This window comes from Triturus cristatus, chromosome 9, assembly GCF_964204655.1.
Source record: "Triturus cristatus chromosome 9, aTriCri1.1, whole genome shotgun sequence".
Taxonomy (NCBI): Eukaryota; Metazoa; Chordata; class Amphibia; order Caudata; family Salamandridae; genus Triturus; species Triturus cristatus.
The window spans coordinates 15,855,995-15,872,530 of record NC_140592.1 but is presented as its reverse complement, the minus strand read 5'-3'; the positions used below and the strand labels follow the sequence as shown (position 1 = coordinate 15,872,530).

The 16,536-nt window shown below is 47.6% G+C and overlaps 1 protein-coding gene across 3 annotated transcripts in view; it reads left to right on the top strand.

The window, feature by feature from the left end:
- PDZRN3 (PDZ domain containing ring finger 3) overlaps positions 1-16,536 on the top strand; it is a 592,520-nt gene that overhangs the window by 528,519 nt on the left and 47,465 nt on the right. For all 3 annotated transcript variants that reach the window (XM_085624239.1, XM_085624238.1, XM_085624240.1), the window contains one exon: positions 10,130-10,377. In XM_085624239.1, coding sequence (XP_085480365.1) covers positions 10,130-10,377 — 248 coding nt within the window. The remainder of the gene's footprint in view (positions 1-10,129; positions 10,378-16,536) is intronic.

The window sequence follows — 16,536 nt, the reverse complement described above, 5'->3', positions numbered from 1 at the left end:
GGTTCAAATGTAATCACAAGTCACCCACTAATTATGTTGTGTGTCTTGTCCAAAGCATGCATGCGCCCCACCCGCCGGCTCCAGCCTGAACGTGGTCAGCCTCAAATTCATGGAATCGAATGTGTCAGTTTAAGCCACTGAATCGACACTGCTCTTCACCTGCCCACCTCCTTGTATGTCAAGAGCCTGAGGTGGCCGAGAGGTATGTGTCGTGTACTGGCGGTATTTCTAGCACATGCATGGTGCATGTATGCTGTTGCAGACATGGGCAAGTGATACAGTTGGGTACTGGAGGTAGTTCGAACATGTATGTTGTATGTATGTTTTTCCTGAAATGGGTAAGTGATACGTGTTGTGTACTGGTGCTAATTCTGACACATGTATGTTGTATGCATTTGTTCTTGTGATGACAAGTGATACGTGTTAGGTACTGGTGCTAATTCTGACACATGTATTTTGTATGTCTATTGTTCCTGTGATGAGCAAGTGATACGTGTTGTGTACTGGTGGTAGTTTAAAAACACATGTATGTTGTATATATGTTTTTTCTGAGACTGGTAACATATATGTGTTGTGTACTGGTGGTAATTCTAACGCATGTTTGTTGTATGTATGTTGTTCTTGAGACGAGCCAGGTGATGATCAGAGCTTAATTTGGGCCGATGGTTTCCGGTGCTCAGCACCGGCACTGAATTGTCCAACATCCGCGCTTATGACACTCTGCCACATGATGGCACTGTCTGTCTAATTTACAGATGATCTAAACAACAGTTGTTTATTAATTCAATATACATTAAAAATGGCCAAATGCTGGCCACCTGTGTCATTCTTCTAGCTTTGGGCCCTGGAGGAGTCTGCACTGTCATGCTTGTAGGGTGTGATGGTCAGTTGTTGTGTTAGTACTGACTCTGGCAGCGCTGGTGTGGCTAATGTCGACTGCAAGTTGTAGAGGGCCCTGATGTAAGAAAGTGGCTCCGTATAAACGGCACCAAAGTAAGGTTCAGTGTGCACAGAGTCCACAGTCCCCAGAGGTTTGGCAGAGGCTAAAGTTAGATATAACCTTACTCTCTAAAGTGGTAGCTTGGTCGAGCAGTAAGGCAGTGTCAGAGGACAGTGTAAAGCATTTGTTGTACACACTCAGTCAGCAAATGGTCTCACACACTCAATAACTAAACTCTAGGCCAATGGTTTGTATATAAAAATATATGGTTGTTTTTATTTTAGAACCACAAGTAGGTATCGAAATACTTTCTCAGAATGAGATGCTCTAGTTAAATACTTTCAAATAGCAATATACTTTTAAATGCAATAGTTACAGTTGCTGCAATAGGCAACACAAGTTAAACTCAATTATAACATTGAGCTCAATGGGAATTTTTAAGTTAAGGCAATATCAATTACTTTGCATAGGTTTTTCTTACTCAGGGCTGGATCCTGGATTCAGCCCTGGTGCATCTCCTGTAAACAGTTGAAAGAAATCATTTTTGTTACACAGGCAATTTTTAAGGAATATTTGTATGTTTAAAAAATCAACACTTACAAGAATTTCTGGCAAAAACCAGGCAATGTTATCCTATGGAGGAAAGTTTGGTTATCGGAAAATCGCAGTTGTAATTACTTTTCAGGGTCAGTGCTGGGCACCAAGATCCAGCACTGGGATCTCTCCTGGTAACAGGTGAGTAATTTTGTTTTCATTGATCGGGTGATTTTTAGTGAATATTTTAAAGTTTCAAAACTCGACACAGAGAAGAATTTCCAAGTGAAACCAGTCAGTGTTACCTTAGGGAGAAAATGCAAGTTATCGGTTTTCAGGTAAGTACTCGACTGGCAGAGTTAAGGTTCTGGGGGTAGACTCAAGGGTCTCCCAGGGTCAGGTAGGTACAGTTGTTACACCCTCAGCGGCATAGGGGCAGCCGGGTGCAGAGAGAGTTAGGCCCAATGTTAGCCTATGGCGGGCAGGGGGCCTTTGGTTGGTGGCTGCTAGCAGGCAGGCCAGGCGGCTGTGGGAGCTGGGCTCCTGGTCACTTACTCAGGGCAAGTGGGAAAGTAGATTAGGATAGATGTTGCACTCCCAGGGGCACTCGGGCGGCTGGGTGCAGGGTGCTTTTGAGCGTCGGGCCCTCAATGGATTTCAATGGAGAAGCTCAGTGACGAACAAAGGCTGCAAGCTCGGGGACGGAGACTCTTCAGGTGCGACAACCACTTCAAGAGGTAAGTTGGGAAGCTGTAGGTTAGGTAGGCACCCAGGAGATGGGCACAGGGGGCCGCAGGGCGCCGGGTGCAGGGGTGTCTTTTGGCGTCGGGAAATCTTACCCTCTGCTAGTTGCGGTTGGGGAGGTCCCTGGAGTTGAGGCTGCAGGCGTCGTCAGGAGCGTCGAGAAGGGTCCTTGGGTGCTGGATTCTTGGTCACAGTCACCGGGGGGGACGTCCTCATGGTCTTTGTTCACTCAGGCACAAGCCGGGCTTGGCGGGTGCAGAGTGTGCTGGATTCGCGGTTCCTGGTTGGCACCAGGGGTTGTTGCTGTTTGAACAGAACCACTGCTCGTGGGAGTCCCAGTCTTTTAGAGTCACAGTCAGTCAGGTCCTCTGGGGTTTTCGAGGTTGCTGACCACTGGAGACGCCAGGGTTTAGCAGGAGCAGGTTCGAGGGTCGACAGGCCTGTAGGGCTGGGGCCAAGTCAGTTGGTGTCGTCCTCTTGTAAGCGGCTGCACAGCAGGTCTTCATTCTTCTTCTTCTTCTTGTTTCGGAATCGGGATCTGAGGAAGGAAGGTTCAGGGTGCCCCAAAATTCTAAATTTAGGGTGCGTTGCAGGTAGGTAAAGGGCAGGGACCAATGGGTCCCTTCCCTGGGGTGGGTACACCCCCTATCCGGCCACTCTCTAGTGGGAGGGGGGCAGGAGCCTAGTCCTGATTGGGTAGGGCTCCCCATTCTCAAGATGGTGAGAGCCCGGAGTTGTGCTTCACCCCGCCTCCCCCACCTAAGGGGTGGGGTTGGCAGAGGCTGGCACACCCCCTTTCCTCACTTAGGTTTTCCCGCCAGTCTTCCCACCAGAGTGGGGGTCAGAACTGGTGGGGACTAGTTGCTGAGTACAGCAAGTGGCCTGGGGAAGCTCACAAAGGCGGCATGCCTTTGAAGCTTTCTCTGCCCATCCTGGGGGAGGAGGCTTGGCACCTCGCCCCAGGATGTGCATTGTTGCAGGCCCACAAGAGCGGATGGCTCTCTAGCCAGGGGGCCAGCAACCTGTCTGCTGGGTGGCAGCCTAGGCAGCCTCTCAGTCAGGACACGGGTTGTGGGTTAGTTTCATTGGGCAACTCTAAGTTGCCCTCTGTTGTGCATTTTACATTAAATCCCACACTGGCATCAGTGTGGGTTTAATGTGCTGAGAAGTTTGATACCAAACTTTTCAGTCTTCTGTGTAGCCATTATGGTGCTGTGAAGTTCGCAATGATGACCTCCCAGCACCATATACTGTTAATGGCAGCACTGCACTTAAAGGGCCCAGGAATTGACCTGGGTACTGTAGGGGTACAGGGCTCATGCACCTGCACCCACAGCACTGGCATAGTGCACCCATCTAGAGGGGTGACTGAGGTATGCCAGGGCAGTGTGTTTGTGGGCATGGCACACAGGGATGTGTGCCATGTCAAATCTGTTTTGTTCTGCACCAAGACACTCAGCCTGCAAAGGCAGTGTGTGTGTGTCAGGCTACAGGGCCTCTAAGGGTGGCACAATAAGTGCTGCAGCCCTTAGGGGCCTTCTCTGGTATCAGGGCCCTGGGTACCTAGGGTATCATTTACCAGGGGTTGACATGTGGCCAGAGCTGCCAATTGGGTTTAGGCTTCAACACAGTCCTAGGGAAGGAACACAGGCCCTGGGCACCTGATTGGCAGGGGCCCAGGGCACACTCAGTCAAAGAACATCAGCAATTCAGCAAAAAGTGGGGCATACCATGCAAGAAAGATGGCATTTTCTCACACCTGACACTTAAGTTTTTGCAAATTATTAAGCACTGGTGATGTGTACTGGTGATGTGTACTGGTGGTGTACTGGTGATAATTTACATGTATGTTGTATGTGTATTCTTACTGACGTGGCAAGGGATACGTGTTGTATGTGCTCGAATGCTGCTGCCGTGACCTTCAACCCCGCTCACCAGATGCAATCGATTAGCTATGAGGCTTAGTCTTAGAGGAGATGGTGGCCCACATATGCATAGGGGTCTCTTATGGGGTGCACAGTTGTAGTTATGTTTGTTGAGTCACAAAGGCATCATGCGGAGAGGACGGAGTGACTTTCGTAGGTTCCCAGGTGTGCGCACGTCAGCTCGAGCCCAGCACCCGTAGTATATCTGTAGACCAGAGAATCCACACTGCAGGCCTCGGGATGGGTTCAAAGCTTGATTTAATGTTTATTTTTATTCTTCCTTTTGTCTTCACTTGGAAGAATGTTTTCCATGTGATGAAATCCCTCCCACGCGGTCACTTAAAGGAATGTGGGCACGTGAGGTTCTTTACTGCGCTCTTTTACCACTTACACCACCTGGAAGTGCCCACAAAACCAGTCTCAAAACGCTATCCTTCTTTGGGCAGTTGTTGACCTGTGGCCGCGGCAAGCACAGGTATGATATGTACACCAAGGACCTTTGGGCGCACATTAGACGCTTGTTGTTAGGTTTACCACATTTTTAGGTCTTGCCTACTAGGCAGCTTCTATCTGCAGGTAGGAAAGACGAGAACTAGCTGTAGTTGTCTCGAGGCTTTTAGCTGTATCTGGAGGAGTGGTATTGCCAGGTATTGCTGGAATAATGTGGCTGTGGTGTCCAAATTATGCGGCCACTTTGATTAAATTATTTGTCAAGAAAAGGCAAATTATGCGACCAAGTGCTGCACATTTTGTGATGGCATCTCTTCATACCTTTGTCATTTTTTCATGTTGACACTGTCTGGGCAAAGGTTTCACCTCGTTTGTACCTTTCTAACATACAAATACTGAAACACTGAAACAAGCAACTGAAAAAAGGCCAGCAACCTTTGCGTAGGGACTTCCACTGAACGGCAACACACGTTGCCGCAACTTAAGTAACTTTTGATGCCAGAAACTATTTTTTGCTAAAATCTGCAAATTATGCAGCCACTGATGGAATATGTAGCAAATGCTACAAATCCAATTTTATGTGGAAAAAGCGGCAGCCGCAGAATCGTATAATTACAATGGCTCTGGGTATCGAGGTCCATACCAAAAGCTTGCAGTGCTCTTAGAGCCTGACCAATGGTTGCCATTGTTTGATTTTAATGCCACTCCCATTTGCTTGCTCCAGATTCGTTGTCTCGCTTTCATTTTCTTGTGTTGGTCCCTCCCCTGGACATTTTTTTCCACTTTACCATAATTTTGATCGGCTGACTTGTATCCTTCCACTGCTCACGTTTAGGGACTACTTTTCTCATTTCCAGTGTGCCCTTCATGGGAGTGCTCCTATTTTCTTATTGTCTCCCCATGCGCTGTTCTCCCTCAATGTCCCGCCCATGCGGTGTTATATTTGTTACTGTAAACGTTCCCGCCCATGCGATGTTATATTTGTTACTGTAAACGTTCCCGCCCATGCAGTGTTATATTTGTTACTATAAACGTTCCCGCCCATGCGGTGTTATAGTTGTTACTGCAAACGTTCCCGCCCATGCAGTGTTATAGTTGTTACTGTAAACGTTCCCGCCCATGCGGTGTTATAGTTGTTACTAAACGTTTCTACCCATGCGGTATATAGTTGTTACTGTAAACGTTCCCGCCCATGCAGTGTTATAGTTGTTACTGTAAATGTTCCCGCCCATGCGGAGTTATAGTTGTTACTGTAAACATTTCCGCCCATGCGGTGTTATAGTTGTTACTGTAAACGTTCCTGCCCATGCCGTGTTGTATTTGTTACTGTAAACGTTCCCGCCCATGCAGTGTTATAGTTGTTACTGTAAACGTTCCCGCCCATGCGGTGTTATAGTTGTTACTGTAAATGTTCCTGCCTATGCGGTGTTATAGTTATTACTGCAAACGTTCCCGCCCATGCGGTGTTATAGTTGTTACTAAATGTTTCTGCCCATGCGGTATATAGTTGTTACTGTAAACGTTCCCGCCCATGCAGTGTTATAGTTATTACTGTAAACGTTCCAGCCCATGCAGTGTTATAGTTGTTACTGTAAACGTACCCGCCCATGCGGTGTTATAGTTGTTACTGTAAATGTTCCCGCCCATGCGGTGTTATAGTTGTTACTGTAAACATACCCGCCCATGCGGTATATAGTTGTTACTGTAAACGTTCCCGCCCATGCGGTGTTATAGTTGTTACTGTAAACGTTCCTGCCCATGCGGTGTTATAGTTGTTACTGTAAATGTTCCCGCCCATCCGGTGTTACAGTTATTACTGTAAACGTTCCCGTCCATGCGGTGTTACAGTTGTTACTGTAAACGTTCCCGCCCATGCGGTGTTACAGTTATTACTGTAAACGTTCCCGCCCATGCGGTATATAGTTGTTACTGTAAACGTTCCCGCCTATGCGGTGTTATAGTTGTTACTGTAAACGTTCCCGCCCATGCGGTGTTATAGTTGTTACTGTAAACGTTCCTGCCCATGCGGTGTTATAGTTGTTACTGTAAATGTTCCCGCCCATGCGGTGTTATAGTTGTTACTGTAAACGTTCCCGCCCATGCAGTGTTATAGTTGTTACTGTAAATGTTCCCGCCCATGCGGTGTTATAGTTGTTACTGTAAATGTTCCCGCCCATGCGGTGTTATAGTTGTTACTGTAAATGTTCCCGCCCATGCGGTGTTATAGTTATTACTGTTAACGTTCCCACCCATGCGGTGTTATAGTTGTTACTGTAAACGTTCCCGCCCATGCGGTGTTATAGTTGTTACTGTAAACGTTCCCGCCCATGCGGTGTTACAGTTGTTACTGTAAATGTTCCCGCCCATGCGGTGTTATAGTTGTTACTGTAAATGTTCCCGCCCATGCGGTGTTATAGTTATTACTGTTAACGTTCCCACCCATGCGGTGTTATAGTTGTTACTGTAAACGTTCCCGCCCATGCAGTGTTATAGTTATTACTGTAAACGTTCCCGCCCATGCAGTGTTATAGTTGTTACTGTAAACGTTCCCGGCCATGCCGTGTTATAGTTGTTACTGTAAATGTTCCCGCCCATGCAGTGTTATAGTTATTACTGTAAACGTTCCCGCCCATGCAGTGTTATAGTTATTACTGTAAACGTTCCCGCCCATGCGGTGTTATAGTTACTGTAAATGTTCCCGCCCATGTGGTGTTACAGTTGTTACTGTAAACGTTCCCGCCCATGCGGTGTTATAGTTGTTACTGTAAATGTTCCCGCCCATGCGGTGTTATAGTTGTTACTATAAACGTTCCCGCCCATGCGGTGTTATAGTTGTTACTGTAAACGTTCCCGCCCATGCAGTGTTATAGTTGTTACTGTAAATGTTCCCGCCCATGCAGTATTATAGTTATTACTGTAAACGTTCCCGCCCATGCGGTGTTATAGTTGTTACTAAATGTTTCCGCCCATGCGGTATATAGTTGTTACTGTAAACGTTCCCGCCCATGCAGTGTTATAGTTATTACTGTAAACGTTCCCACCCATGCGGTGTTATAGTTGTTACTGTAAATGTTCCCGCCCATGTGGTGTTATAGTTGTTACTCTAAACGTTCCCGCCCATGTGGTATATAGTAGTTACTGTAAACGTTCCCACCCATGCAGTGTTATAGTTATTACTGTAAACGTTCCCGCCCATGCGGTGTTATAGTTGTTACTGTAAACGGTCCCGCCCATGCGGTGTTATAGTTGTTACTGTAAACGTTTCCGCCCATGCGTTGTTATAGTTGTTACTGTAAACGTTCCTGCCCATGCAGTGTTATATTTGTTACTGTAAACGTTCCCGCCCATGCGGTGTTATAGTTGTTACTAAATGTTTCCGCCCATGCGGTATATAGTTGGTACTGTAAACGTTCCCGCCCATGCAGTGTTATAGTTATTACTGTAAACGATCCCGCCCATGCGGTGTTATAGTTGTTACTGTAAATGTTCCTGCCCATGCGGTGTTATAGTTGTTACTGTAAACGTTCCCGCCCATGCGGTGTTATAGTTGTTACTGTAAATGTTCCTGCCCATGCGGTGTTATAGTTGTTACTGTAAACGTTCCCGCCCATGCGGTGTTATAGTTCTTACTGTAAATGTTGCCGCCCATGTGGTGTTACAGTTGTTACTGTAAATGTTCCCGCCCATGTGGTGTTACAGTTGTTACTGTAAACGTTCCCGCCCATGCGGTGTTATAGTTGTTACTGTAAACGTTCCCGCCCATGCGGTGTTATAGTTGTTACTGTAAACGTTCCCGCCCATGCGGTGTTATAGTTGTTACTGTAAATGTTCCCGCCCATGCAGTGTTATAGTTATTACTGTAAACGATCCCGCCCATGCGGTGTTATAGTTGTTACTGTAAATGTTCCTGCCCATGCGGTGTTATAGTTGTTACTGTAAACGTTCCCGCCCATGCGGTGTTATAGTTGTTACTGTAAATGTTCCTGCCCATGCGGTGTTATAGTTGTTACTGTAAACGTTCCCGCCCATGCGGTGTTATAGTTCTTACTGTAAATGTTGCCGCCCATGTGGTGTTACAGTTGTTACTGTAAATGTTCCCGCCCATGTGGTGTTACAGTTGTTACTGTAAACGTTCCCGCCCATGCGGTGTTATAGTTGTTACTGTAAATGTTCCTGCCCCTGCGGTGTTATAGTTGTTACTGTAAACGTTCCCGCCCATGCGGTGTTATAGTTGTTACTGTAAATGTTCCCGCCCATGCAGTGTTACAGTTGTTACTGTAAACGTTCCCGCCCATGCGGTGTTATAGTTGTTACTGTAAATGTTCTCGCCCATGCAGTGTTATAGTTGTTACTGTAAACGTTCCCGCCCATGCGGTGTTACAGTTGTTACTGTAAACGTTCCCGCCCATGCGGTGTTATAGTTGTTACTGTAAACGCTCTGCAGCGGCCCATTCCAAGGGTGTGGGTGTTTTCTTACTCTCTCTGGTGCGCTGATTCCCTCACACAAATATCTGCCCCCCCCTTACTTCCCTTTCCCCACCCCACTTCTCCGTTGCCCCTCATCCTTTTCAGTCCTTTTGATTCATTTACTTAATGTCACAGTTTTTTCGTGGGCCGGCAGCTGCCATTTACAACAAGTGCTATGACACATCTCTGTTGTCCCCTCACTCCGCACCCTTTTACAAAGCCTCTGGTTGACAGAAAACGCTCACTGGAGGGCTTGTTTATCAGAGCCCTGCGTCACTTTTGCACCATGTAAAGTGTCACATTCGTGACGCTGGGCTGTCAGTCCAATGTATGAAGCCACCCTGCGTGGCTTTGAATGGCCTCATAAATCATGATTAAGGCGACACAGCGCACATCACTGTGTCGCCGTACTCTGCACCCGGGAGGCGTTCCATGGGCGTTGCGTTGGGTTTTCCCACGCAACACCCATGGAATGTGACACTCTCCCAGATTTACAAAATATTGTAAAACGGGGGAAGCGTGTAACCTCCTCGTTTTTTTCCCTCTTTCCATGTGCGTTGCATTCTGCAGCACCAACGGACAGATGGAATGCCTCCTAGGATTGTTTTGTGTGAAGCTGCCCCTTCCTGCACAAACCCAATCCTGCCTGCAGTGGAGGCCCCCTTCCACCATGGTGCAAGGGGGCCTGCATTGGTGCCAGGCTGCCGAAACACTGCCAGCGCAGGCAGAAAGGACAGGTATTGTTTAAATGCGGTGCATTCCTGCCCTCTGAGTTAGGCGTAGGGCAGCGCATTGCGGCGCCCTACGCCACACTCCTATAAATGAGCCCCTCCCTGGTTTGCACAGGTCCCTGAGTGCAATGTTTTCACACTATTAACCGCCCGAATAGGTTTGCAGACGCCCAATGGAATCGAATTTCCTTCGACATTCAAGTTTCCAGTGAGAATCATTTCTGAGTGACAGGGAAGCAGAGGTGTGTCGAGGGCTGTAATCTCGTGTTTTTGTCTGTCTGTCCGTCCCCCCGTCCATCATCCGGGCATTAACCCGCTTCCGTCCTCTCTTCCTGCAGGTAAATGGGAAGGACTTGTCCCGCGCGACCCACGAGCAGGCCGTGGAGGCCTTTAAAAGCGCCAAGGAGCCCATCGTGGTGCAGGTGCTGCGCCGAAGCCCGCGCAGCAAGATGCTGAGCCCGGCGCCGGACGCGCAGCTGGTGGACACGGCCACGCAGACGGACATCACCTTCGAGCACATCATGGCGCTGAGCAACATCCGCGCCCCACTTCCGCCGGTGCTGGACCCCTACCTCCTGCCGGAAGAGTAAGTGGAAAGGGTTCACCCTGCAAGGGTTGGGCTGTCAAACTGATGCTACTGTTCTGTTCACTCCTTCACTCCCTCCTTCTTGTCACAGTTTGTTGTTTGACTGAGTGCTCACTCACACTCACGCCTCAGTGTGTATTTTATCCGTTGACTGCATTAGGGGACGCCTGGGGCCTCAGTAGTAATTGTGAACATTCCAGGCTGTGACCATCCCACCAGTCTCACACCTTTGTTACATTTGATTTAAAAGTGCACTCACACGTGATACCTTTCCTCCACTGTAAACCTCTTCTGCACCTCAGTTCAATAAGGGGTGCCCCCTACTCATCCTCACCCCTGTAAACACATATACCTACCTGCCTTGAGCAAGGGTAACTGTGTGTGTGCTTCTAGGGGGGAACTATGCGCCAGAGACACATACACCCCCAAACATACGAGCTTGAGTGTGTTCCCCCACCGCAGGGAGCGGGCTCACCCTGACACACACACTCCAGCACAGCATTTGTGAACCACAAATTCACCCACGTAGGTTTCATTTCCACACTCACGCGTGGTCTCTGTTCACACAGGCCCCCTAGACCCCTGATTTTGAAAATCAATATCAGAAATGTACTTTTGGGTGAAAAGTGACCGGTTCATGCACAGAAGCCAGGACTAGGTGGACAGAAAACTTTGTAAATTGTGCCCTAAGAGATGCCAGAGGCGAGAGGCCTGCACGGTGAGGTACAGTGAGGGACGGAGACAGGCACAGGCGTACCTAGAGAGGAGAATGTATTCTGAGAGACAGGCATACCTAGAGGAGAGAATGTATTCTGAGAGACAGGCATACCTAGAGGAGAGAGTGTATTCTGAGAGACAGGCATACCTAGAGAAGAGAATGTATTCTGAGAGACAGGCATACCTAGAGAAGAGAATGTATTCTGAGAGACAGGCATCCCTAAAGGAGAGAATGTATTCTGAGAGACAGGCATACCTAGAGGAGAGAATGTATTCTGAGAGACAGGCATACCTAGAGGAGAGAATGTATTCTGAGAGACAGGCATACCTAGAGAGGAGAATGTATTCTGAGAGACAGGCATACCTAGAGGAGAGAATGTATTCTGAGAGACAGGCATACCTAGAGGAGAGAATGTATTCTGAGAGACAGGCATACCTAGAGGAGAGAATGTATTCTGAGAGACAGGCATACCCAGAGAAGACAATGTATTCTGAGAGACAGGCATACCTAGAGGAGAGAATGTATTCTGAGAGACAGGCATACCTAGAGGAGAGAATGTATTCTGAGAGACAGGCATACCTAGAGGAGAGAATGTATTCTGAGAGACAGGCATACCCAGAGAAGAGAATGTATTCTGAGAGATAGGCATACCTAGAGGAGAGAATGTATTCTGAGAGACAGGCATACCTAGAGGAGAGAATGTATTCTGAGAGATAGGCATACCTATAGAAGAGAATGTATTCTGAGAGACAGACATCCCTAGAGAAGAGAATGTATTCTGAGAGACAGACATCCCTAGAGAAGAGAATGTATTCTGAGAGACAGGCATACCTAGAGGAGAGAATGTATTCTGAGAGACAGGCATACCCAGAGAAGAGAATGTATTCTGAGAGATAGGCATACCTAGAGGAGAGAATGTATTCTGAGAGACAGGCATACCTAGAGGAGAGAATGTATTCTGAGAGACAGGCATACCCAGAGAAGAGAATGTATTCTGAGAGATAGGCATACCTAGAGAGGAGAATGTACTCTGAGAGGAGAGAATGTACTCTGAGAGGAGAGAATGTACTCTGAGAGGTGGTAGGGTTCACCTTCCAGGGGCCTGCGAGTGGAGACGAGGTGGCCGCATGCCGGGTGGGTGGAGGTCACATGGGCTTGTGTTCTAGAGCAGAGCGCTGGTTCCCTGGCCCTGCTACCAAGGACTGCTGATGGTCCCAGCCACATTCAGTGAACACCAGCGCACAAAACCAGGAGTCACTGGGCTAACAGATCCTGAGAATCACGAGCCATTACTCATTGTCTGAGAATCATTGGAAAAGCAGATCTTCTATGTTTAATATCCACAGGGCCAATCTTGTCAAAGCTGGGACTTCCACATACCTGGTCTGTGACGAGCTGGTGGTAGTCACTGGTGGCCCTTCGTGGCTGTCGTGGTGGCCACCAAATATTAGAAGGGCACGGCCATCAAGGGTGCTCTGTACATCCGACTTCCGCACACTCAGTCGACCTTTCTTGCCCACGTTGCATTTCCATCACCTTCAGCCAGGTATTGATCGTAAAGTAGCAAAAACAGGCATGAGGGGGCAGGCACCAGCTGAGGTACAGAGACCATATAGAGCAAGTCTGACTTCCATATGTGCAGGGGCCACAAAGTAACACCGTTCTTTTTTGAGTTTAAGAGAACTTTATTCGGTTCAAGCAAATACAAATAGAAGAATGGATGAAAGTTAATACAGAGGTTGTAAATGAAGGGGAGAGGAAAGAATATACAATGTCATGATAAAAAGATACAAGAACCAATCTACATTGAGAAATAACAAGAGGAAAATATATAAGTGAAACTTTGTAAGATTACAATTGATATATTAACTGTGAACGCAACTACTGAACATCGAGGGGTTTCGAAATTTCATCTGTAATGGGGTGACGATAGAGGGAAGATTTAGCACAACTATCTATAGAATGTGTAAGGGAACTCTATCAAATAGAATGCTTAAAGGCGAGTGAAATACAGTGAATAGATGCTGTACCAAGTCTGTGGTTGTAACAAACCATGTACCACCAGGGCTGAAAAGACCGTTTTGAAAAATCCTTCTGATTTTTGGCGAGTTGCTGAAACGCGAGCGCTGGTAGAACGGTCACTGATTATATGTGGTGATACAAGCTCCCAATCGGTAGATAAGCCACCTAGGAACATGTTAGTTAATGACAAGGGTACAGAGGTGTCAAAAATGGCGATGACCTGATTCCATACTTGTGTCCAGAAAGAGTGAACAAGTGTGAAATTGAAAAGCATATGGTTGAGGTCTGCTTGTTGTGATTGACATGACCAACAAGTATGCGGGTGATCTGGGTAGATGCGATGCAAAGAAACTTGGGAAAGGAGAAGCGGATTGTAAACTCAGAGTAGAGTTGAGTGGTATTGGCAGCTCGGGAGGAAGAGGTTCTTGTTATCCTAATATATCTCCAGAAAGAAACAGTCCAAATGGTTCCCAGCGCCTCCTCCCACGACAGCCCCGTATCTGGTGTAGGTCTCTCCGTGGAAGGTTGGCATAAGGCGCGATATAAGGCCAAAGCTTTGGGGTTATGATGTAAAAGATTGCCCAACATAGAAGAAGGTGTGGAAGGTTGCACTGGGATGGAGGTGAACTTAGCAAGAGCATCTAGTGTGACGGATTGCAAAAGGAGACATTTATGCTGAAAAAATGAGGGGAAATTGAAAGAGATCGAGTCTGGAAAAAAGTAAGAAAAGAGTGATTAATGAAGAGTTGATTGACACAGATGAATCCATATTTCCCACCAAACTTTCCAGTAAATGGATCAATTATTGTGCAATATGGAGGTATTGTACCAAATGGAGCAGTTGAGGAAAGAGGGGTCATGAGGAGGGTCATACAGCTTCACAGGTTTTAATTAAAAACGAAGGCATTTAAAAATATAAAAGTCTGTTGCACGTGATCCGGCTTAAAGTTGACACCGCGCACTGGTTGTAGGTGCGTGAAAGAACTTGAAACCTAACTAAGGAGGTGTCAGAACTCAAAGGCTAATGCTTGCCGTGTCATTTACATGAGACTCTGAACTGGAACAGATACTCTGGCAGTGCGGGGCTCTGCATCAAGCCGGGAGCAGGTATATGCGACTCTGAAAGAAGTGAGAACCCCCCAGTCACTCTAAGTACACCATCTGCCTCAAATGCAGCCTCCATGAGTGCTCCGCTCTGCCTCACCGCCAAGGCCATACATGAAGCCTTTCGGTGTCTGGGCCTGGACTTTTATGCATCATGTGGATAACAGGAGATAAAAGTAAAACCAATTCTGCTCCTTAGTCAAAACTTGAAATGGAAGGGTAGCAACACCGAGAAAACACCGACGGTATTGTAAGTGGAAAGCAGTACTTAAGGAAGAGAACTAGAAAATACATGCACTCCCACGAAGTGCTTAAAGAAAACAAAAAAGTAGTTCTGGTGTGAGCTGTGGAAGGATACCAGTCATCAATCGAAAGGATACTAAGGTGTGGTCCAGGAAAGGGACAAACACAGAAGAGGAAGGAAAGTCATTGACAAAGAAGCAAGGTGACGAGACGGGCACGAAAGCCGACCAATGGGAAGCAATGGACGGACCCCAAGCCCACTCTAAGGATTGGTGATTAACTCAATAGGTTTGTGACCAAAGAGAGACCTCAAAATGTGCCCGCCCCTTTGTGTGATTGGCTGAGTTGCCCAGAGTTTGGCCAACAAACCAATTAAAAATAGCTGCTTCTGAATTGAATGTTACTGAGCATCACTTACATGTCAAATTACACGTCATATTGTGATGTTGGTTGGAGCTATAATGTAAATCTTAAATACAATAGCGAAAAGTAAAGCCGTTAAACAGGTATGCCAACCTGCCTTGAGCGCTAATGTGTTGCATTACTTCAGAGGTTTTGGCAGCTCACACTCTCGCAAACACCATGAAATGAAAGTCTCAACAGACCTGCTAGCCATACCCCACCCCAGGAGACTATGTCAAACCCAAGTAACTGACCCCTTGGAGCAGTAGATGTTACCTGCCCAGGCTTCTGTGAAGCATTCACAGCTGCCTCATAGTGACGGGTTATACCAAAGCACGGGGGGCTGATAGTGAGGGGTTATACCAAATCACAGGGGGTCAGTATCAGCTAGTGTGATGAACCTGGTTAGGAACCAGATGAGCAACACCCACTGGTGGTCACTCTGAGGAACTAGTAGGTGACTTTTGGGGAGTCACAAGGTTCACCCACTGGTTCACTTCTCAACAATGTCCCCCTAAAAGTAATAGTATGGGAGGCGGAGTCCCCCGATGATTCTCCGCAAACAGTACTAAGAACGGCAAAGGCCGCTAGGGTTTCACAACATTAAAGAGAAGACTCTGAGGAGGGCTGACATTGTGCTCTGCGATGAAGAAATGAAATCAGAAGAAGATAAGTACAAAGTCTCACATCGTACACGCAGAATCCCTAGGAATAACCGCTAGACTGGATATGAGTTCAAATGAAAACCAAAGCGGCGAGGACCTTGGGGTTCTGTGTGATATTTATTGTATTTTATGGTATGGACGGTGGACCAGGATCCAAAGGACATTGAAGCGCCTTCCACGTGGTAACGCAGGATACAGGATGCTGGACAGAGACCATTAATGGAGCATCTAAACTGACAAAGGTAGTAAGCGGAGTAAACTGTCTCTGGAGATATAGTGCGGAGGTAAATGGGGGGGGGGTGTTCAAGTGGGAAGCAAAAAGTGTAATTTCCTCAATGAATGTAGGTGAGGAGCCGTGGAGATCATTGCTGTGGAAGGTAAGGCAGTCAGGGAGAGAGGGTCTACCCCAAGGTGGGTGAGATCAGAAGGGGCCAGCGGAAGAGTGGTGACAAGGAGATGTTTGAGTAAGACAAGGAAACGCAGAGGAAAGAGCCAGGGATTGGTGGAAGGTGGCGAGAAGGGGCGAGGGGTTTCAGGGAGGAGAGAAAGGAGCGTATGACTGAAATGAGGGAAGAAGGAACAGCGTACGTCTGTGCGGTGGACGGATCTGCAGTCTAGAGAGGATTGAAGGGTTTGAGATCAGGTTCACTGCTAAGGAGTGCAGGAGTAGGGTCTGCTGCTCGTCCAGTGGCTTGAGAAGCTGAGAGGGTCCTCACTGATGGTCCAGTGGCTGGAGAAGCTGAGAGGGTCCTCACTGATGGTCCATAGGGAGAAGCTGAGAGGGTCCTCCCTGATGGTCCAGTGGCTGGAGAAGCTGAGAGGGTCCTCACTGATGGTCCAGTGGCTGGAGAAGCTGAGAGGGTCCTCACTGATGGTCCATAGGGAGAAGCTGAGAGGGTCCTCACTGATGGTCCATAGGGAGAAGCTGAGAGGGTCCTCACTGATAGTCCAGTGGCTGGAGAAGCTGGGATGGTCCTCACTGATGGTCCAGTGGCTGGAGAAGCT